This window comes from Nannobrachium achirus (genome assembly GCF_963921795.1).
Source record: "Nannobrachium achirus genome assembly, chromosome: 1".
In the NCBI taxonomy this organism is placed as follows: Eukaryota; Metazoa; Chordata; class Actinopteri; order Myctophiformes; family Myctophidae; genus Nannobrachium; species Nannobrachium achirus.
Window position 1 is genome coordinate 26,776,677 of NC_137810.1, and position 22,813 is coordinate 26,799,489.

The following is a 22,813-nucleotide window of genomic DNA, read 5'->3' on the forward strand; positions in this document are numbered from 1 at the left end:
ACAGGAAAAAGTGTAGCTTAACCCGTGTGTTTTTGTGCAACCAAACGTGCATGGGAGAGAGAATGATGAGGGTAAGAGAGAGAGAGAGAGAGAGAGAGAGAGACATTGAGAAACAGAGAGAGAGAGAGAACTGCCGTTGTTTAGGAGTAGTACTGCACTTGGTATCACACTTTTCTCCGTCTGACCGTCTCTCTCCCGATTTTGCTAGCCCCGAAAACTACTGGTGCTAGTCCGGAAAATAGTGGTGCTTAAGTCCCCAAAGCCTCTGCCTAAATCCGCCACTGCTCTCAAATTACTGGGAGGAATGGAGGCAGAACAAGGTCTCGTTTTGGAAACAAATAATCTCCCACACACACACACACTGAAGTAGACAACAAAATGACAACACAAATACAACAATGATCGAATCAGCTTCAACATCATATCTGCTTGACACAATATTTTCCAAATGATTTCACTGACAAAAAAATCCTAAATTGGATCCTAAATGAATAATCAATTGTATACGCCCACATTTTTAAGTTCTAGAGTGCAACTATGCCATCATCCACAACTCTGTTAGGGCACTCTAGAAAGTCACAGGCACATAATCAATGCAGTGCATGGCAAGCCAGCTGCAAAACTAGGACATTTCTTCTGTTGACTGAGATGGTTGTCCTTGCAGCAGAGATGGTGCTACTGCCTTTCTATACATCACTCCATTCAGCCTTTCATCATGAACCCATTCAGTTAGGGGCAGTTTAGATGCAGGCATGTCTGAGATGGATGCCATACATACCTCATCCCATCTAGAGTGGTACACTGATCCCCTTTCTGATTCTTCTTGAGCCCTTACAAAATTAGTGTGTAATATCTGACTCCTCAAAACAAGACTGGCTTTCGGATTCAAACTCATCACCACAGCTCACAGGGAGCATATCGTCACTGTCGGGCAGAAACCTTGTATCTCCAAGTTTCAAATGTGTACACAGCAAAGCCCTGCTTCATCATACAAGGCCGTTGCACAAAAGTAGTGAAAACAGCAGATCTACACAAAGCACACAACGCCTCGCGGTGCAAGGCGTTGTGTAGATCGGCTATTTTCACTAGTTGAGATAATTTTTAAAATGATAAATACAAAACGAACGGTTTTGGACATACAAGGTTTCCACCCGACAATGACAATATACTATATGGCATTTGCAGTAACCTGGCTGAGCCACCACCAGTCACCCCAGAGATTTGTTCCTCTGCTGTTGAGACTGGCTTATTGTTGTGGCTCAGTTTGTGTGTCCCTCTCCCTCTCATCAATCAAATCAGCTTGTGGACGACAGGCCCCTGAATGAATAAGCCACTCAGTCCAGGCCGTCAATACCTCCCATCATCTCTCCCAAATCCCTCTACGGCACCAGACAATTTCTCCCAGCCACCCTTGCCTGAGGCCTACAGAGTTGCCATGCTCGGGGTGGAATTGAGGTGTCGCCACATCTGTATGAAAACAAATTATTTTTGCGAGTTAGGTGAGTGTGAGCCCAGTATCACACCTGTGGCGTGTCCCGAGATGGGAGGCCTATTTCCCCCTGGTCTTTGATTTTACACGGCGCACCGAGCAGAATAAGTGATTGCTTGAGCCGGGAGAGGTGAAGTGGTGAATGAATATTACTCTGCAGTTTCTCTGTCCTGCTTTGGCCCGCTGCGCTCTTCAATTGAGTATTATTTTGTTGGCCTGCCCTACCGCATTCCACGGTGTGTGTTCAACCTCCCGCCTTTACAAGGTTGCAATATACAGAAGGCATTCTCTGGTAATTTCCAGTCATATACGGTTATATTCAAACAAGTTCAGCCAGGCTAATCGATTTGCTCAAAGGCACGTAGAGACCCCCCCTCTCGTCCTCTCCCTGCAGAGAAGTCAACCAGCAGTGCTTCAATCACAGCTGTGATTTTTTGACATGAGGGCCTCAGCTGTCGTGTCAGAGAAGATTGATGTTGTAGCTAGCAACCCATTACATTCATATACCTCTCACCCTGGGCCCTTTCTCTTCAAATGACCTTTCTTTTCTCCTCTCTCCTCGCTCACTACGACCCCCCCCCCCTCCCCACACTCTTGTGCTCACACTCCCTCAACCCGTTTTCACACATTGTTTTTTCATCTTTTCCGTCCCACTCACCCCATTCCCGCTCCATCATGTATCATTTATTTCTCTTTCTGTTTCTCTCCTTCCATCACCCCTTCCTGCCGAACTCTCTTTCTCATCCATTCTACCGCCCCTCCTCTCACTCTTTATCTAACCACATGAACTCTACGTCTCTAGTTCTATTCTGGGGGATGCATTGAAACAGCAGCTATTTTTGGCGAATATATTTAGTGTAAAATGGGAAGGGGACTAGTGAGAGCCATTTGGGAATCTGGTCACCTAAGTATAGGGTTTAATTGGATGTATTGCAACTCTTCTCTCTCTCTCTCTCTCTCTCTCTCTCTCTCTCTCTCTCTCTCTCTCTCTCTCTCTCTCTCCTCTCTCACTCCCTCTCCCTTCCTGTCTTTCTCTTTCAGACCTACCTAACAGGCGTTTGTACTGGGTGGACTCCAAGCTACACCTGCTGTCCAGTGTGGACCTGAATGGAGACAACCGCAAAGTGTTGCTGTCTTCCCATGAGCACTTGGGACACCCGTACGCCCTCACCATGTTCGAGGTAGGATACCTTCCCATGACCACTTGGGACACCCGTACGCCCTCACCATGTTCGAGGTAGGATAGGAGGGAAGGGAGGGAACCCGTCCTCGCTTTTGAAAAGTGGTGATAGACATAGCCTAGCACCCGACTGTGAATGTATATGTCGCAGTTAGTTTGAGATTCAGTTAGATTGAGAACAGGAGTGCTCGTTTTTGGGCACAAGGTGGAGCAGGCAGTGCCTCCTTCGGGGAACTAGGAATAATTTGACTGAGGTTAGGATTAGGGTTAGATTTAGGCATAGTTTTACTGAGGTTAGTGTTAGGATTAGGGTTAGGTTTAGGTTTAGGGACAGTTTTACTGAGGTTAGGATTAGGGTTAGGTTTAGGCATAGTTTTACTGAGGTTAGGTTTAGGCATGGGTTTACTGATGTTAGGGTTAGGGTAAGGGTTAGGCATAGTAGCATTCACCAGCGTGGGACAAATGCATGGGCTTCTTCCACATCCAGGTGAACTTCTTCCACATCCAGGTGAACTAAAACAAGCGCTCCTTTACCAATCTAACTGATTTCTCAAACTAACTGTAACATATACAACAAGATCCCCTTTGACTATGAGGCAAGTGTCAAGATATTGCTACAGTTTTTACATATACCATTATCACCCAGGCATTCATTGTACCCTCAAGGCGATAAATGGTTTATCACGTACCCATAGCTTTAGGTATGCACCAAAAACAATGCTAATCTTAGCATTATGAATGAATGAATGGTTTTTATTTATTTCGGTTCAAGGTTAAAATCATTGTAAAAACAATAACAACACAAAATAAAAAAATAAACAATAATTCAACCGAAAAGGACTAGGCAGAAGCCGAAGCTTATAGTGCCTACCCTTTTTGTCCTTTCTATAATTTTAAATTCTTAAATCATAAACAAGGTCATTGTAACGCCATAACAAAACAACACAAAAAACAAAAGAAAAAAATTTAACAATTTGCGTTTCTCGCATTAATATAATATTTCATCTTTTACAAAACAGTTTTATACATATTTACTACATTATCTTTAAAGTTTTTCTTGAACAGGTAAATAGAACTACACATTTTAAGGTCATTTTGACAATTATTCCATATTTCTCGTGCTCTAAATGATGTACATCTCTTCTTAATGTTTGTTCTAGGAGTCTCCATTTCAAACAAGCTTTTGGCCCTCAGCTCATACTTGGTTTCTTTGATTTGGAACAATTTCTGAATGCAGAATGGCAGTGATTTAAGCTGTGCTTTGAATGCTAATAAGACTGTTTTCTGATCAACTATGTCATAGAATTTCATGATGTTATATTTAATAAATAGTTTATTAGTTGGTTCATAGTAATCAGATCTATTTATTATTCTTATAGCTCTCTTCTGCAGTAGAAAAATAGGGTTGGTATTAGTTTTATAGGTGTTACCCCATATTTCCACACAATACGTGATGTATGGAACTAAGAGTGAACAATAAAGCAAAAACAATGATTTTTGGCAGAGGATATATTTGGTTTTATATAATATTGCTATAATTTTAGATATTTTTAATTTTACATTATTTATATGTGATTTCCAGCATAGTTTATCATCAATCATTACCCCCAAGAACTTATTTTCCTTTACTCTTTCTATCTCCATACCATTTATTTTTATTGTTGCTTGGTGATTTATTTTCCTTGTGCCAAATATCATGTATTTCGTTTTAGTTATGTTCAATGATAATTTATTAATGTCGAACCATGTTTTTAACCTTTTTAATTCTACTTCTACTGCATTCAGAAGCCATTCCAAATTCTTCCCAGAGCAATATAGGTTTGTATCATCAGCAAACAAGACGTATTTTAATAGAGTAGACACTTTACAAATATCATTAATATACAATATAAATAATTTTGGCCCTAAAACGGAACCTTGTGGAACGCCATAAGTGACTCTTTCCCACTCAGATTTTACATGTCAAAGCTTTAACCCCTTGAACCCCAGCATCTGTATTTTGGGGTGAATGTTTGGTTAGAAATGTATAAATCTACACGTTCACAATGCGTCACTATGCGTGACACATTGTACAACCTGTAGATGAACTACTTTCACCAAAGAGATTTGACGTACAGTAGACGGGGAAAAAAGCAGCGGACGTATTATTGAGAACTGCGGGACTAAGTAACTGCCCTGGTGAAGAAAATGGTGGGCTCACAGAGATTTCAGATTGTAAACATAGCCGGCTTCACAGTAATGCAGTATTCTGTGAAGAAAGTAGCTGTTTTCCACTGTTGCGGTTCCTTTGCGCCCAGATGATCTCCAGTGTCTCCTCAGCCTCACATTTTACCAAACCATCCGCAGCAACTGTATTTGGCATCCATCTTTGACATGGCAAGTTCCTTCAGCAGCAAGCACATGTCAGCATGCAGTGGCACTTAAGCCTGTGCTGATTTGTTTAGCTGCCATATTGTCCCTAGGGCTGATACGGCTGCTGACCAACCAGCTCAACCATATCACCCTCTCTGTCCTTGTATCACCCTTCACCCAGGGCAGATAAAGTGGAAGTTATAAAGTGGATTATACGAGGAATGCTTGAGGACAGAGAAACTGAGCTTACAGAACTGATGGAGCTCATTTAGGTTTGTTTATGGATGCGGGAGCTGCATCGACTGTGAGCGGGTTATAAAATAAAGACAGTTGTGGAGGTAGTGAGGAGCGTTAGGGGACAGGAGCAGAAGAGAGGAGGGAGGTGGAGGGAGAGAGAAATTGTCTGAAATGCGATCAGAGTGTGGGAAGCCCAAGTCCATTGCTCTCGCTGAGATGCACACACACTGTGATGATGAGAAACAACGCCGCAACTGGGAAATGGGAAATCCATCATGTCCAGCGCTTTGTGTGTGTGTAGGTGTGTGTGAGTGTGTGCGTGTGTATGTGCGTGCGTGTGTGTGTGAGTGAGAGAGACAGAGCACTCGCCAGTGTAACGTTCTGGGCAGCGGTAAAAGTTAGCCCTTGTAGATTAATAGCCCTATGCTGTTCTGTAGGCTGTTGTGTTGTAGCCAGGAGGACACAGACCGAATTAAAACAAAGAGAAGGGGGAAAAGAAACGGTGCAGCAGGCTGCATTGTTCCCAACATACCGGTGATGGAAAGTCTGTCTGTTACATTGGAGTGGTCTCTTTTGAGTTCACTTAAGTTCAAACAGACTCCTGTTGAATAACACAGTATGTAGAGTACTTAAAAATATATCCAGGGCACACTGTTCTGTTTAAAATATTTACAAGTCTTTATTACTGCATGGCTTGCCAAAGATAAACACTTGCTGTCCAACATCTTTCAACTCAAGTCATGACAGTAATCACCTGTCCTATATCATCAGGTTCAGCTACAACATAAGCATTTCCAACTCAGAAGTTCTACCTTTTTAACCTTAACACCATCGTTTGATGGCATCTTTGGGTCAAGGTGCTGACACTGCAGAGTAGTTCACTGCCAAAATGACATTTTTTCTATTGATTACTCATGCCATGGAGACTTGACTTCAATCATATGTTTTTGTTTTAGTCACATTCCTAAGACAATAATTTCATTACAATAAATGTACCCCCATTGATTCCGGATGGGGACCGGGACCCAAATACATTTGGGTCCCCATCCGGAATTAACTCATCCACTACATTGGACGAGTTTGACGAGCTATAGTTATGGGTCCACTCTGCTTATGACGAATATGACGAGCTATCAATTAGCTTTAATAACTATAAAACAAAAAAGTATGATCGCCGATTCGCCGTCCATAGCGCTCTGTGGACCCGCCCTATTCACAAAAAACGGATCTGGATGTTCCAGAACGGAAATGGGGGGGCGGGACAACGACGCCTGTATCCTGTCTGCCGAAATGTCATCCGGTTTAATGTTGTGCAACACCAGCGTGGCGCTCCGTCGGTTTCGCTTTGAGCGATGGAAGGCTGTAGTGCTTTGTTGCTTACCCTGCCTGGATCGTATTGTGAATGCAATCGGTGAACCATCGCGCAATGGATTCGCGCGCGCGCCCACGTTAAAGGTAGGCAAAATCCTGGCGGTGTGGACCCTCAGAAGGGTCTTAAAAATAGCGGTGGGTGAGTTAATTGGGGTAAATTTACTATAATCCATTTTTTGTCTTAGGAATGCGACAAATAAAAAATTAAAAATTAAAATCTCCATGGCATGAGTGATCAATAGAAAAAAAGGCATTTTGGGAGTGAACTACTCCCAAACATTAGCATAACAGATGTATTATGATGTACTGTATATCGCGTCTGTGAATGTGGTTTGGAGTATTTGTCACTAATAGCACAGAAAGCAAGGACAGCTCCCTCAGACTTGGCTCGTCACTCGTTATTCATTATTGAAACAAAAGGAGCAAATCGTCTACAAACCTCACATCACCGCAGTGGACAACTGCTGTTTAGTACCGCAGAGGCAAAAGTACTGGGCTCATGCATCAAAGTCTAACCCCCCACCACTAACACCACACACATATACGCATGCACGCACGGCACGCACACACGCACAGAGTACTGTACATACTTTACACATACACGCACAGTCGCACGCACGCGCACACGCACGCACACACGCACACACACACACACGCACGCACGCGCGCACACACACACACACGCACACACACGCTTCATATCAGCATCCACCCCCTGCCTAGACACCAAGCCCTTAGGGGGGAGGGAGACCACAGAGAACATTGTTTTCTCTCTCCAGCTTCAGTCTCGTTGCACTGCTTGTCTCTGGTGTTGCTGTGACCGGAGGCAAGCGTACAGGAGTTTGGGAGAGAAATAAGAAGGCAAAGAAGAAGAGTGAGAGAAAGAGAACATAAGCAAAAGAATAGGAGGTACTGGGGAAACAATCAAGCAAAAATAATTTAACAATAAATAATGTATTCCTTAATTACTCTTTTAAAGATCCTATGTGCCACCGGCAGATATTGTCTTCTTTTGTAGTGAACTCAGGACCCTCAAAGAGGCAGATGTTCAGCAGTTTGTGTATCTGAATGCAGATAAACACCATACCTCCCAGGACCAGTTAAGTCCTACAGGCAATTAAACATTGAGCTGCTACCCCTGTCTTCATTCGCCATGATTAGGGAAGGCACCTCTGGGAGGAGAGTGAATAACAAACTGCGCTGTGAAGTTTACATTTGGCGTTCTGACTTTAAAGTGTCCATATAGGCAGCCAGCTATAGGGTCCGGTCACACTGACTTGCCATTCCAAGGACCTTTACTGTACCTTCTTTTAGAGTGTTTATTCAGGTTCATTCTTGACAAAGGTCACTGTAGCCTTTTTCCGTCCATTGAACGTGCAAGGTCTGCACATCCTTTCTGATGTACCCGCCTCGTCCTACTGACAAACAGAGAGACAGATGTGCGATCCTTACCCTACAGTATATATAACTCTCCCTGTGGGAGCCGTGGTGCAATGCCATGTGGGGTGTGCGTGTGCGTGTGCGTGCGGCGTGCGCGTGTGTGTACTATACAAGCGGGCGCGTGTCTGGGTCTATGCTTTGACACATGAAAGACTCACCTTGATCGCACAGGGAATAGTTCAGACCTGCTCGGGGCCGCAATGCACCATCACTGCTATTGGAAGCTTTTAAACACAAAGAGAGTGAGAAAGAGAGGGAGAGAGAGAGAGAGAGAGAGAGAGAGAGAGAGAGAGAGAGAGAGATTGTGACTGACTGTGACAGTTGGAGACTGACAATGGAAGGGGGAAGATGGAAAAACAGAGATGTCAATATTGTCTTATCACCTTGGCAGCTGTTTGCCTTTCATCATTCTATCAGTGCTGCTGTGTGAGTAAAGGTTATGTGAATGTGAATGTGGAGATAGAGAGATGGCCAGCTTAGAGGGAAGGATGGGGAGAAAGAGAAGGAGAAGGAAAGGTTAAGTCCATCGATAACCCACCACCATCGGCACAGCAAGCCTCATGGCAGGGGTGTCGCACCAAATTCTGGGCTCTGGGTACAAGGATTCACCGCGGGCCCCTGCACAATTATTTTGTGCTTTAACTACTAAAAAATAGCAGATATACAAGCTCACAGTGTGGCACCGAGTGCTGCGCTGCGAGCTTGTAGATCTGATTTTTTTTTTAAATTTGTGCAAGTCTTTGAATATTTCAAATCCTACTAAGGTTTTTTGAAAAACCTATTTTTCTATGTCAAGTGGTGCTCAAACTTGTTCATGTGAAGGACCCGCAAAATGATATGTATTGGCCACGGACCCCCGTCTCAAAATATTTAGTTCCAGGAACCCACCAGAAGCAAAATTTGAGTTACAAAATGTTCGCTTAAAAAATGCATATTCAAAGATTTGCATACATTTTCATGACTTTTCAAAAATAGCAGATCTACAAGCTCACAGCGTGGCACTCGGTGTCGCGCTGTGAGCTTGTATATCTGCTATTTTTCAATAGTTAAAGTATAACATAATTAAGGCCCCTCCACCACCTTGGGCCCGAGTAACTCAGTCCCACTTTTCCCCCCTTTGTGACACCCCTGGACCCTGGATCTCAATGATACTCCTGTATGTTAGGTTTTGTGTACGTTTGGGGTGAGAGACAATGTATTTTTATTCCATGCATGCATATAGTAGCATTCGTGTTATGTGGTTTTAATCAGGCCCAAGAGTTCTATATCCTATTCAACCGCTAGGTGGCAGTTGCGAAGGTATTGTAAGCCTCCCGAATATACTCAATACTCAAGTAAAAAATTGTACGTTAGTACATCTACATCTACTTCAGTTACTTTACACCACTAGCAAGCACTAGGATTGCTAAAACATCCAAGTGGGGTAAAGTAACTAAGTACATGTACTTAAGTACTGTAAGTACAATTTTGAGGTATTTGTACTTTACTGAAGTATTTTTACTTTATACTCCAGAATCGCTGATTTTTACTTGTAACAGAGTACAACATCCTCAGTTTCCATCCAAAAATAAATCACTACAAGAGTAAAACCTTTTACTTACTACAGGTCGCCACAGGTTCTTTTTGCTAACGTATCCGTTCAGGTGCATTCAGCACGTCAGGTTGAGTGTTGCCCACAAGCTGACGGAAAGGCGGATGCGCAATAAAGGGACCAGACGCAATAAATGTCTCTCCCCCTCCCTTTCTGGTGTCAACCCGTGGATCTTATGTATGACAATGGAGTATGGATGCCTCTTTACAGTACATCTCTTAATCTATCTGTGCCTTTGTTTCATAATGTAAATTGCTCTCTTATATTTGTTTATTTAATCTTCTCTTATGTTCTCTCTTTTATCCACCCACTGCTGTTTTCTTTTATCCTGCCTCTTCTTTATTATCTTTTATTCATTGTTGATGTTTTCCCATGCATATAGAGGAACATTATGTTGCTGTGGCAACCAATTGCCACCTTCCACTTGTTTTCAAAGGGATGTGACAGACATTTTTTTTTTCATTAGACAATAGCGCTACTGAATGTGAACGAATCATTTGAATGGATCATTGCCGTGAACATGGTACAGGTAAAATTCAAGTAAAAATGTAGTCAAGATAAGAAAAGAATAATTAAAGTACACTTAAAGTCTGACCTGCTGTAGCCATCTGCACTTGGGCTGACTGGGTTTGCATAATGCGTAACTATTAATAAATATAAGCCCAGTATAATGTGCAATCTGTCAACAGCATATGAATGTAATCTATCTTCCATGAATACTAAACTAAAATAAGCTTGAAAAATTATCCTCGAAGCACAGGTCTCTCCACTAGGCTATAGGCCAATGTGAAGTTTCACAGCAATCGTTCATGATTTGAGGCATTTTGTTCAAAACGAGCCATTCCTGCAAACTTTAGATGCCAATCTTAGCCAATCAGGATGGAATATGAAACATTTGACAGATCCGTCTTGATCACATGATAGAGATAATGTGTATCGATTTGCCTGGTGTTTGGACATACTAGGAGTAATATAAAAAAAGTGTTGCTAAAATCTTCCTCAATCAATCAATCAATCAAAACTTTATTTATATAGCACATTTAAAAACGACAATGCCGACCAAAGTGCTTTACAACAGAATAAAAACAGTGGAACAATACAACCAAAGTACAGACAAATTAACAAACAAGCGAGAAGAAAAATAACAAAGTTAAAAAATGTAAAAGCTGTGGTTAAAAGCCAGATTAAAAAAGTGAGTCTTAAGAAGGGACCTAAAAACCTCAATAGACTGGGCAGACCTGACACGAAGAGGAAGGTCGTTCCACAGCCTAGGGGCGGCCGCGGCAAAAGCGCGGTCGCCCCTAGTTCCTCCTGGTGCGCTATAACAGGCTGGTGTGAAAGGTTTGGGCCTCTACCCTCCAGGGCACAGTTTCATGTCAATCGGGCCAATGGTGCCGGAGATTAGCTGTACACAGATTGACAGACACAGACACACACACACACACACACACACACACACACACACACACACACACACACACACACACACACACACACACACACACACACACACACACACACACACACACGGACGGACGGACGGACGGACAGACAGACAGGGGTGAAAACTAAATTAGAAACAAAAGGGACTGTGAAGAAAGACAGCACTAAGCATGTCAAATAATGTAGTACTTGCAGTATTCTCTCCATCACAAGAGATTATTTATTCAGTGTGTTTAAATCTCTCTACAGTCCTCACTTCAATAAGTAATGTTTTAATGGAAGGAGTTTTGAACCTGTCTCGTTTAACGAATCTCTGATATTATATATATATATTTATATATATATATATATATATATATATATATATATACTGTATATATAGGTCATATATCTTGCAGAGTTAGCAATCTGCCAAGGCCCATTCCTTATGAATTTTGTAACAAAGTGAGAGCCTACTCAACTTGATAAATAAAATAGTATATTTAAATGTTACATATTAAATCTTGAGGCCGCCAGCTTAGTTGGTAGAGAGGTCACCGGGCAATCAGAAGATCCTGCAGGATCAATTGACGTGACATGACAGGACCGTAAAATCTCTACTTCACCATTGTGTTGCAGGACCATGTGTACTGGACAGACCTGGAGGATGAGGCTATATACAGCGCCAACCGTCTGACTGGGAATGATGTGGCAAAAGTGGCCGAACACCTCAACAACCCTCTGGACCTGGTAATCTTCCACGAGCAGAAACAGCCCAAGGGTAAGATACACAGGAAATGTATGAAAGAATAATAGTTTCCTAATTACTTTATTACTTAATTAATGTAGAGTAGCAATTTTAGAGAATATAGACACTTAAAGGAGTAGTTCAACCCCAAAATGACTTTTTTTCCTATTGATTACTCACCCCATGGAAACTTGAGTTCAATGATATTTTTTAGTTTTTGTCACATTCCTAAGCCAATAATTTGATTTATTATATTGATTCCGGATGCCACCCGGAATCAGTGGGGGTACAATTATTGTAATCATTATTGGCTTAGCCTTAGGAAGTCTCCATGGGGTGAGTAATCATGGAAAAAAAGTCATTTTGGGGGTAAACTACTCCTTTAAGTGTGACTCTTAGTAGGAAGCATACTGTAGGATATACGGTATTCTTATATAGTTAGTTAGGCTACCTTAACTGGTAGCATGCCCAGGATTATTCAACATTTAATCGGCAGGTGCCCATAGCAACCCGCCATTTTACCTACCTTACGTAATCCGAGTAAATGTAATCCAAGTATGTCCTGTTTATCACGATAATGTTTTCTTTCAGTCAGGACCGTTTTTAAACAATTGCGCGCCGCAGTGCTTTTGTAACAGCCGGTAGAAAAGGAGGCGTTTTGAACATGAAGGTGATTTAAAAGCTAGATTAGGAGAAAAATGCACTTTTCTGCAGCAGCGTAACAGGCATGTATGAGGGAGACAGCTCTTCCTGGTCACGTGATCTTGCACTGCATTTCGGGAAATGGAGTGTTTTTCATCACCGCGGTAGCCTGGTACAGTAGCTACAGTACAGAATAGTTTACTGTACAACACGTCGAACGCGTCAATGGGCACACATAGACAGTAGGAGCGAGATCATTTAGCGACCTACAACCGGGTCGCGACGTGGTCGGTAGTTTTCAGCGACCGGGTCGCTAAATCACCGACCGCGCCGCTAAATCGACCGACCCGGTCGCTAAATCTACCGACCTGCCTGCAGTTTTAGGTCGGTAGATTTAGCGACCCGGTCGGAAGATTTTGCGCCCCAGTCGGTCGATTTAGCGACCTGGTCGCTCGCTTTAGCGACGCGGTCGGTGATTTAGCGACGCGGTCGGTGATTTAGCGACCCGGTCGGGAGGTTGCGTGGCAGGTTAGCCTAACTGAGGTAACGGTCGGGAGGTTGCGTGGCAGGTTAGCCTAACTGAGGTAAGGTTACTGAGGTTAGGTTTAGGGTTAGGGTTAGGGTTAGGGTTAGTAGGTCGGTGGAAGCGACCACCGGTCGGTGGATTTACCTACCCGGTCGCTGGATTAGCGTCCCAGTCGGTGGAATTAGCGTCCCGGTCGATGGAATTAGCGTCCCAGTCGGTCGATTTAGCGACCCAGTCGCTCGCTTTAGTGCCGCGGTCGGTGATTTAGCGACCCGGTCGCTCCATTTAGCGACCCGGTCGCTCGCTTTAGTGCCGCGGTCGGTGATTTAGCGACCCGGTCGCTCCATTTAGCGACCCGGTCGCTCGATTTTGCGACCCGGTCGCTGAAAACTACCGACCACGTCGCGACCCGGTTGTAGGTCGCTAAATGATCTCGCCCTCTCTCCACATAGACATCAAAGGGATTGACGCGTTGGCACGTCGTGGACCTCTAATGAGTTAATTTGGCAAAATGTTGAGGAAACATCAACTGGTTCCTTGGCAACATAGAATTTCCCATGAAACCGTGAGTCTGGTTCTGGCAACTCTTGCATCCACTGTTTTATTAAAATACAATAATCTAAAATAAAATTACAAACTAAAAGAATAAATTATAATACTACTGTAGATCCGTTTCTTGTCCGTAGCAGAGGCTTCATTGGCGTGAGTACACAGGTGTTGCGCACAACTGCATCAAATTTAGCATTAGCCACATGACAGTACATTTCTAAGTTGTTTCAAATGGGAATAGGAACCTTCCTTGGTAATGAGACACAGCTGAAGCATGTGTGCTAAAGGTATTAATTGGATGAAGGACATTTCCTCAGCAAGAGGCACTATACGACTGGCCCTGTTGTCTACCTTTATTCTTTATTCCATGGTCAGATGTCATAATGGTGTTGTGTGGGTGTCAATGTGTTCTTTCAATAATACATCTAGAGATGTCACAGAATTATGCACAGCATCTCCAAGATGGCAAAAAAAAGAAAGCACAGAGATTCAAAATAATAATAATCACTAGACTCAAATACTGTAGCATCATTGTCTGAAACCTTGCTGCACCACTGACGTTCTAAAAGTGTCAGAATGTGAAATATTTGCGCACTTGCTCCGCCGAAGTGATTTGCAAGGACAACCGCCACCCCACCCCCTTTTTTTTTCTTTCCTCACTCCCTCTTTTTGTTTCTCGCTGCTCCCTCTATTTTCATAATTTCTCCCTGTGTTCTGTCTTGGTTTCTCTACCTGAACAGTCCCTTTATGAGGCATGGCTTCAGCAGGATACCTCACTCATCACGTCCTCATACTTTAGCCACACTTCCTGGATGAGAGTTTACCTCTTTCTTTCTCTTTCATTACATTACATTTCTTTCTTCTTTTTTTGATCCAGCTGGACTTTGAAGCTGTATTTTTTAGATAAAGCTGCCGTTCTCTCCTCTGGACCCAAAGGAGAAGAAGTTGGGTTAGGTGATGTAACTCCTGTGTGGGGTGCACAGTGCTGGATGGTCCACAGCTTCAGCTTTCTGTCCTGTTTGCCTTGTCAGCTGTCCTCTGCTCTTTGTTTTCCAACTTTATTCCTCCCTTTGCGTACTCTTCCTCCTTACTTCACCTCCTCCACTGTGGCGGCGTGGCCTTCTTTAATTTCCCTCCCCTCCTTCTCTCTCAACTTCTCTTCTCCTTTCCTCTTCCTTTGTCTCTCTCCTTCTCATTACTGGACTGTCCCTTATCCTCCTTTCCTTCACCCTCCTCTTCTCACCTTACCTTACCTAACCCGCTTTCTGTCCTGTATTATTTTCCTGTCTCTCTCCCTGTCCCTATTCCATTCTCCCCTTTCCCAGAATCACACAAAGTAAAATGGAACCTATTATAGCGTTGTCTCCCTCCCTCTCCGTCAGCCTTAGGAGACAGAGCTATTTAAGGACTCTCCCTTAAGTCAGCTAAACTCAAAGTGGCACAGTACACTGCATCCAAATATGCAGAGTGGCTCCGTGGTTGTATCGCACGCAATGGTGATTTGCTATGAATGTCGCTCAAACAGTCTGACATTCGTTCATATGTGAGTGGGGTGTTTATTCCCTAACTTATTAAAGTTTTGATTTTGGTTGGAAACTCTCTCTTACTTCGTAAAGCTCTGAGTCAGGACCTAAAATTGGGTGAAACCTGACCCAATTCCGGCACGTCCCCACAAGAGCAGCTGTATTATTTTTATATTTTTTTCGGGAGCGTAGTGTTGAGTTGTGTTAAAAAAATATTTCATTTGGATGGTGAAATGTAACAGTTTCGCAACCCTAGCGCTATAGCCATGTTTTCCCAAGGCTGGGTCAAGACCTTGGCGTGTGTTGTGCAGAGTTTCAAGTAAAATGGTATATGAAGACTAATTTATGTTTCCCAAACAGCCAGCACAATCAGATAAGTGGTGCCATGTGAAAAAAAAGTAACTGCATACGGCGGTAATTCTAAAATGAATGAATGAATTTAACACCTTTACTGAAATTCGTTTTAACGGCTTCCTTTTCCTACACTAGCCCCAGACACCTGCAACCTGGGGACCCTTCCTAACGGAGGCTGTGAGTACCTGTGTCTGAAGGCCCCACAGATCACAGACCACTCCCCCAAGTACACCTGTGCCTGTCCAGATGGGATGGAGCTGGGACCAGACATGAGGCGCTGCACTACAGGCGAGTTGTCCTCATATTCAGTTCAGCAGTCTTGACCTTGACCTCTAAATTGCACCATACTGATGTTGAAATATGTAACGTGTGATTTGCCCATGTATTGTGATTTGATGATACAGTGTGTGACACTACGTCACTATCGGTGTGTTCAGGTTTCGGTACCCAGCATTGGCTGGGTTATCTTGTGTGAGTGACATAAGCACTCTCTCTCTCTCTCTCTCTCTCTCTCTCTCACTCTCTCTCTCTCTCTCTCGCTCTCTCTCTCTCTCTCTCTCTCTCTCTCTCTCTCTCTCTCTCTCTCTCTCTCTCTCTCTCTCTCTCTGATATCACATCCAGTCAGTATATTTTTTTAATGGAATTACTTCAATGTCATACTCTTTTAGATTATTTAACCCGGGGGAGCTGATGCATGCTGGCGTTGCAGTACCAAAGCCTTTGGGCAAGGCAGTACTGTCGAGGAATTCTCCTGAAGCACGTTACATGTAATTCCCTTTAGGCAACGGCTAATTTTAAATTCTAGCCGTCAAAGAGTTATTTGTGGGCTATTTTTATCGCACCTGCAACCACCCCCCTTTGTGCTCTTGACAGTCTGTCACAGACACACACGCGTTGGCTGTGCCTCCCAGGTGTCCCTCGTGTCCTACAGAGCTTTATTTGCCGTATTCTCATGTCCTTATTTTCCCCTCAGTCCACACTGAGATAGTACAGTTACTTTACAGCTCCTAGCCTTAATAATACTGTAGACACACTCTCTCTATGCCCTAGGGTTTTCATCTCTTCCCTCTGGTTAGCTTGTCTCTACAAATCACTGGTGAGAGAGAGAGAGAGAGAGAGAGAGAGAGAGAGAGAGAGAGAGAGAGAGAGAGAGAGAGAGAGAGAGAGGAAGTAAATGAGAGCAAGACATGTACTACTACTGTATGTAGGCCACTATGAAGTAGATCAGAGAGAGCGCGCACACACACACACACACACACACACACGCGCGCACACACACACACACACACACACACACACACACACACACACACACACACACACACACACACACACACACACACACACACACACACACACGTATCAGTGAGTATGTGCTCTCCAACAATTTAGTGATTCGTGAGTCCAGTATATTTTATTCTTTGTGAACACACCGCCTGACATTTGCAGTGATAAAATGTCTCTATGGGCTACACTACATATTGTTTTTCTCTCTCAAGTACCCAGGGAAGTCATATTGGCTCAATGCACATCAGTTTCTGACTCAGATTATTAACACCATGTCGACTCACGTATAGCTTGTGCCTAATGTATATTTCTCTTTTACCTTTTCTGTCATGTTCTGCTGCTTGCTCTCACACAGATGGTAAAATAAAGCAATAAGCCACCAGAGACCCTGGAATTTAGAACAGATAACATTAATAGCAGTACTTTTACTTCACTACAATTATTTGACCTCCACCCCTCATTTCTCACATGCCCCTCTTCTAGCGCCACCATGAGGCCGATTCTTGCAAGACACATTTTTGGACACTGCTCCTTTACATTTGGCCCTAAAATCACGCAAAGTGGTACACAGTATCTCTAAAGTCATGTCTCATCAACATGGATCTGTCCCATTTCCCATATTCCCTCCTGATTGGCTACCATTGCCTTCTAAAGTTTGTGTATGCGACCTGACGGTAGCTTATCTCCCGATTTAGGGAGTCTTACTGGTTATTATTACAAAACAGACCTTTGAAAATAGCCGTTCTACAAGCTCACAATGCGTCGTGATGTGACTCATTATGAGCTTGTAGATCTGCTATTTTCTAATAAGTGATTTGACTTGAACGTCAGCTATTTTCACAATTCGTCGTACACCGAAGTATGGGCTTTAGTAGTTTAAAAAATGCTTTTGTGTAAACATATCAGTCAATCAATCAATCATTGTCCCGTTTCTTCTGAGCAGTGAGGACCAAAACCACCACTTCAGCTGTTCCTACTACTACCACCACCACCACTGAAACCCCCACCCCTGAAGACCCCACCACCATACCAGCCAGCTCCACCACAACTACAACACTTTCTCCAACAACCTCGACAACATCTACTCCGGCCACCACCAGAAGTATTCCTCCACCCACCACTACCACACCCCAGCCCGCCACCCGGCGTCCCACCACTTCCGCCCCTGCCCCCCGGACCTCCAGACCCCCCTCGACAGCAGCCCCTGTCCAGTGGCAGCCCACCCCAGCCTCCACCCGTGCAGAGACGCCCAGGTCGAGTACCACCGGTCCCAGGTCCACGACAACACACACGCCTCTGTTGGCTCCGTTGGCGCCCAACAGCATCCAGAGAGAGAGCAATGCCAACCTCTCCCATAGAGGTGAGGAACCAGGGGGACGTGTTTGTGTGACAGCACTGTTTTTAGGTATTTCCGTGTGTGTGTGTGTGTGTGTGTGTGTGTGTGCGTGTGCGTGTGTGTGTGTCTGAATGACAGGGCTGTTTTTGAGTGGTGGTCACACCGTCTCCTATACGTGGCCGTGTGTGTATGCGTCCGTCCGGCCGGCCGTCCGTGTATGTAGCCTCAAGCCTGCAGTACCTTTTCTGACCACACATGTTAAGGGAGGGGCGCTGTTGTTCTCACACACACACACACACACACACACACACACACACACTAGTGTTGCGCGGGCCGGCGTTTTTTACGGACCGCGGGCCCCCGCAATTTTAATTATCTGACCCAGCCCAGCCTGCCCCGCAACAACGCATCAATTTTCACAGCCCAGCCCAGCCCGCAGCCCGCCGTCATTAAATACACGTTAAATATGTCTTTGAATGTGGCTTTTTAAGGCAGCCAATTTCAACTGTACAAAAACAGAACGGAGGAGAAACTTTCAACACTGATATAGAGCACATATAGTGCAGTGCAACAACAGAGCCATACAAAAATATCGTTTGAACATTTAAAAGCAATGAACCGTTAATTAGCTATATGACGGCATGACGAGTGACGACATGCAAGCTTATTTTAATTGATAACACTCCTGTATGTGTATGACTATACACACGGAGCACAACTAGTAACTACTGTATCACAGAGAGATGAGGATCGAGTCACAAGCCTAGTCACTGGCGCACCGCGCCGAGACAACACACTTTCACCAAAGCAACAGCTGTATGCCTCTCAGCATAATTATTCTCTACAATCTATGCTCTCACCGCAGCAGACAGCAACGAACCAACAGAAGGTAATTAACCAGCTCCTTACCTAATCGGCTGCGGAGGTGCAAAGTTGATCAAACTTTCAAAGGGTGTACGTTGTTTAAGTCAAAGGAGCATTGTTTTCATATCATAAAATGAACTTTAGTTTAGTCAAAAGCTTGTACAATCCACACTAGTCCAGTAGTCCACACGTGAGTTCTGTTTACAAGATCGGCTGCGGAAAGTAGCCAACAACTAGCAAGCAGAGCGCACTTCCTTTCAAAGCGGTGGATTTCAAAATAAGATAGGCTACTCCTGTAATATGATTAGGCAAATGGTTTTATTTTCAAGTCTACTTACAGGAAGTAATGGACTTAATTAGAATTACATGACACGGACCAGTTTGGCTGACGAGCATAGGGAAGGACACTTGGTGCGCATTATAGACCGAGACCGCCTCAACCCGCCCCGCCGATAAAGTGTACATTTCTTGGCCCAACCCAACCCGGCCTGCGGGCTGACCGCGGGGGTCCGCGGGCGCGGGCCGCACCGCGCATCACTAACACACACACACACACACACACACACACACCCACACACACACACACACACACAGGGGAGAAGGGTGGGTCAGCATGTGTGGTCAAGTATTATTATTATTATTAACAAACTGAATGTTTTAGGGTCAAATAAATTAGAGTGTGTGAAGAAACTACAGCATTGTAAAGCACACTAACCCCGCTGCACCCACCCAGTAGTGCTGTTGCACAGCCTCCACGACCACCGCTCAGTTCACACGGGTGTGATTTTAAATATGTGTGTGTGTGTGTGTGTGTGTGTGTGTGTGTGTGTGTGTGTGTGTGTGTGTGTGTGTGTGTGTGTGTGTGTGTGTGTGTGTGTGTGTGTGTGTGTGTGTGTGTGTAACTGTCCCAGCAAAAATGCTAGAGTGCATACAGAGATAGTCATATAAGTGCGTACACACACACACACACACACACACACACACACACACACACACACACACACACACACTGCACGTGTGTGTGTTTGCTGTCCCTGCTGCTTCTCTTCATGAGCAGGGTGTGACAGAGCTGTCACCACTAACAAACGACAGCGCCCTCCACTCCTCCGTCCTCACTCCTCACTCATCCTCTCTTACTGACATCCTTCTCTCTCTCTCTCTCTCTCTCTCTCTCTCTCTCTCTCTCTCTCTCTCTCTCTCTCTCTCTCTCTCTCCTTCTCTCCCTCCCTCTCTCCCCTACTGCCTGAATTCTTCCTTCCCGCTCGCCAGGATTTATTTGGCACACTTGACAGTTGTTGCCCAGAACACCCCAAACAAAGACTGCAGGAGATAATACACTAACTATGCTTTATAAAGATGTCTGTGGGCTATGAAAGCATTGCAGAATTGATAAGCCTTCACACTGTAGGCCTATGTACTGTACCCACACAACACGCTTTGCTCTGGTTTGCAGAAATTGATTTATTTCTCCCGGCCCACGTTGCTTTTCAGTAGGAATCTGTTCCTGTCAGTGGATGATAGATAAAACAAGAGGTCTTCACTGTCAGACTTCCTGTGTGTGTGTGTGTGTGTGTGTGTGTGTGTGTGTGTGTGTGTGTGTGTGTGTGTGTGTGTGTGTGCGCGTGTGTGTGTGACCTGTGTGCGTGTGCTTGTGTGTGTGTGTGTGTGTGTGTGTGTGCGCGCGTGCGTGCGTCTTTGACTGTGTCTGTGTTTTCGGGCTTATTCTCGCAAAGTACTGGACCAATCATCGCACCAATTGTGCACGGTTCCCAGTCTGGAAAAGAACTGCTACTGAAAGTGTCAAAGTACAGAAAGTACAGCCTCAAAGGAAATGATGTGACGTGATTGGTCGAAAAATACATTTTCTGGGGAAATCCCTCCCTGTAGACACGTTCTTTTCCAGTTTTTCCTCCTGGTGAGACGAGATACCGTTTGGAACAAGTTTGCGGGCTGCCTGTAGGCCAAGGAAGGCACTCCACCAACTTATTTCCAATCTGTCAACAACTACGATGTTATTTAATATTTATGTGAATGCATTACCTCAAACCTACCGTCCCTCCAGACTAGAGTGACTACAATACAAAGCATGTATCTCTTTTCATATGGAACTGCTTCTATCGGCTGCACACACAGGTCCATGTGTATGCGGGTGATGATGTCATCAGTGTTGTTTTTTACACCAAATTTTGATTTAGTTTTAGTCATAGTCTTTTGAATAAAATGTATTTTAGTTTTAGTCATAATTTAGTCACCTAAAATGTTTTAGTTTTAGTCTAATTTTAGTCGACTAAATATTATAAGATTTTAGTCGACTAAATCTACAGTTGATTTAGTAAACTTAAATGTATTTTGGTGGGCCTTGATGACATCCTAATGGCTGATTTTACACTTGGTTGCATGCTGAAAATAGCTGATCTACAAGCTCACAACGCGTCACAGCGTGAGAGCAACCAAACATAAAATGACTCTCTTCTCCACTAGTCCCTCCCTAACGTTTTAGTCTAGTTTTTATTTTGTTGACGAAATTGTAAATATATTTAGTCTTAGTTTTAGTCATCTCAGCTTACTTTTTATTTAGTTTTTATTTAGTTTTTGTCACTGAAAAAAACACAGTCGACAAACATTTTTTGTCATAGTTTTAGTCGACGAAATCAACACTGGATTTGACTGCCTTTACGTTCAAGTTACAAGCTCCACGCTTCTTTTACAAATTCTCAGACAGACTCACACAGAGCATGCAGACAAACACACATGCACGCATGCACACGGCCTGCACCATAAACAGACACGCAGCTAGAGCAACTGCAGCACCGATGTCTGCAGGACAGTGTAAGTGCACAGGACAGACATGCCCTTAGATAAACCCACCGTCGCCACACACCTATTACCCTACACACCTACAGTATGACGCATCAGGCGTGTTCCAAGAGCCAGCTAGGGTTTCAATCTTCTGCATCTCTATAATATATAATAAAGTATAATAAGTATTATTATTGGGTCATGCCTCCTGGTACTTAATCCTGCTGTGAAGAAGAACATTACGTAACGTTGTTATATGCCATAATATCATTTCTGCCGTCCAATGCTGCTCCCTTGCTTAGACACTACCGGTGTCCCTCCAACATTAACACCTCATTCAAAAACACATTATCCACACAATTATAATCAGCGCAATCCTGCTATGACATACCCATCATCATGAGTCATTTATTTATCCACACACTGTTTACTACAGTATATGCAAGTGCATGGGTCCAACAACATACATGTTTTTGGGGTGATCTAATGCCCCACATCATCCCTGCCAATGTCACATTCTGCCTCTTACCAGGTACTTTAGCCTAATGTAAAAGCAAAACAGGAGGGTACAGCTGATACTGTAGTGTAGATAGCCTACTTATGCAGTGGAAAAGCAATATTATGCTGGGTAGGCCCTGGCAGAGATCTGCTTGCATTGAGCACCCAATTCTAGTGTTGGTGCCCTATTCATTATTAGTACTGGAATAAATGCCATGGCGCCCTCTTTAGGCCAAGCACAACACACAGCTCTGCCTTGAGAAGGCTATTGATTGATGTGTGTGTAGCTCAATACGCAATTTCAAAGGTAACTTTGTGCTTTATTTAGATAGAACCCTGCCGAGTGTGACAGGAAAGATAGATTGACATGAGATTTAACTATGAGTCATCTTTTGAACCCCTAACCCCCCCCTCAATGTTGCAATTACATGCCACACAACCTTAGCCTGCCAAGGGAGGATGAGGAAGGAAGAGACATGAAAGTTACAGAGACACAGAGACATGGCAAAGCCCATGAGAGTTGCACATGGCTGCTAGGAAACAAGGAAGCATGGGAAGAGAGAGATTTGGATGAGAACCTGATCATAAAAGGAGAAAGGGAAAAA

At 43.9% G+C, this 22,813-nt stretch overlaps 1 protein-coding gene across 1 annotated transcript in view; it reads left to right on the forward strand.

Annotated features, from left to right (window-relative positions):
• The window catches only part of lrp8 (low density lipoprotein receptor-related protein 8, apolipoprotein e receptor), a gene marked incomplete at both ends in the record, with an annotated part of 260,613 nt that overhangs the window by 231,430 nt on the left and 6,370 nt on the right, over positions 1-22,813 (forward strand). The window contains 4 exons of the mRNA XM_080727866.1: positions 2,531-2,670; positions 11,722-11,863; positions 15,560-15,712; positions 17,655-18,071. Coding sequence (XP_080583992.1) covers positions 2,531-2,670; positions 11,722-11,863; positions 15,560-15,712; positions 17,655-18,071 — 852 coding nt within the window. The remainder of the gene's footprint in view (positions 1-2,530; positions 2,671-11,721; positions 11,864-15,559; positions 15,713-17,654; positions 18,072-22,813) is intronic.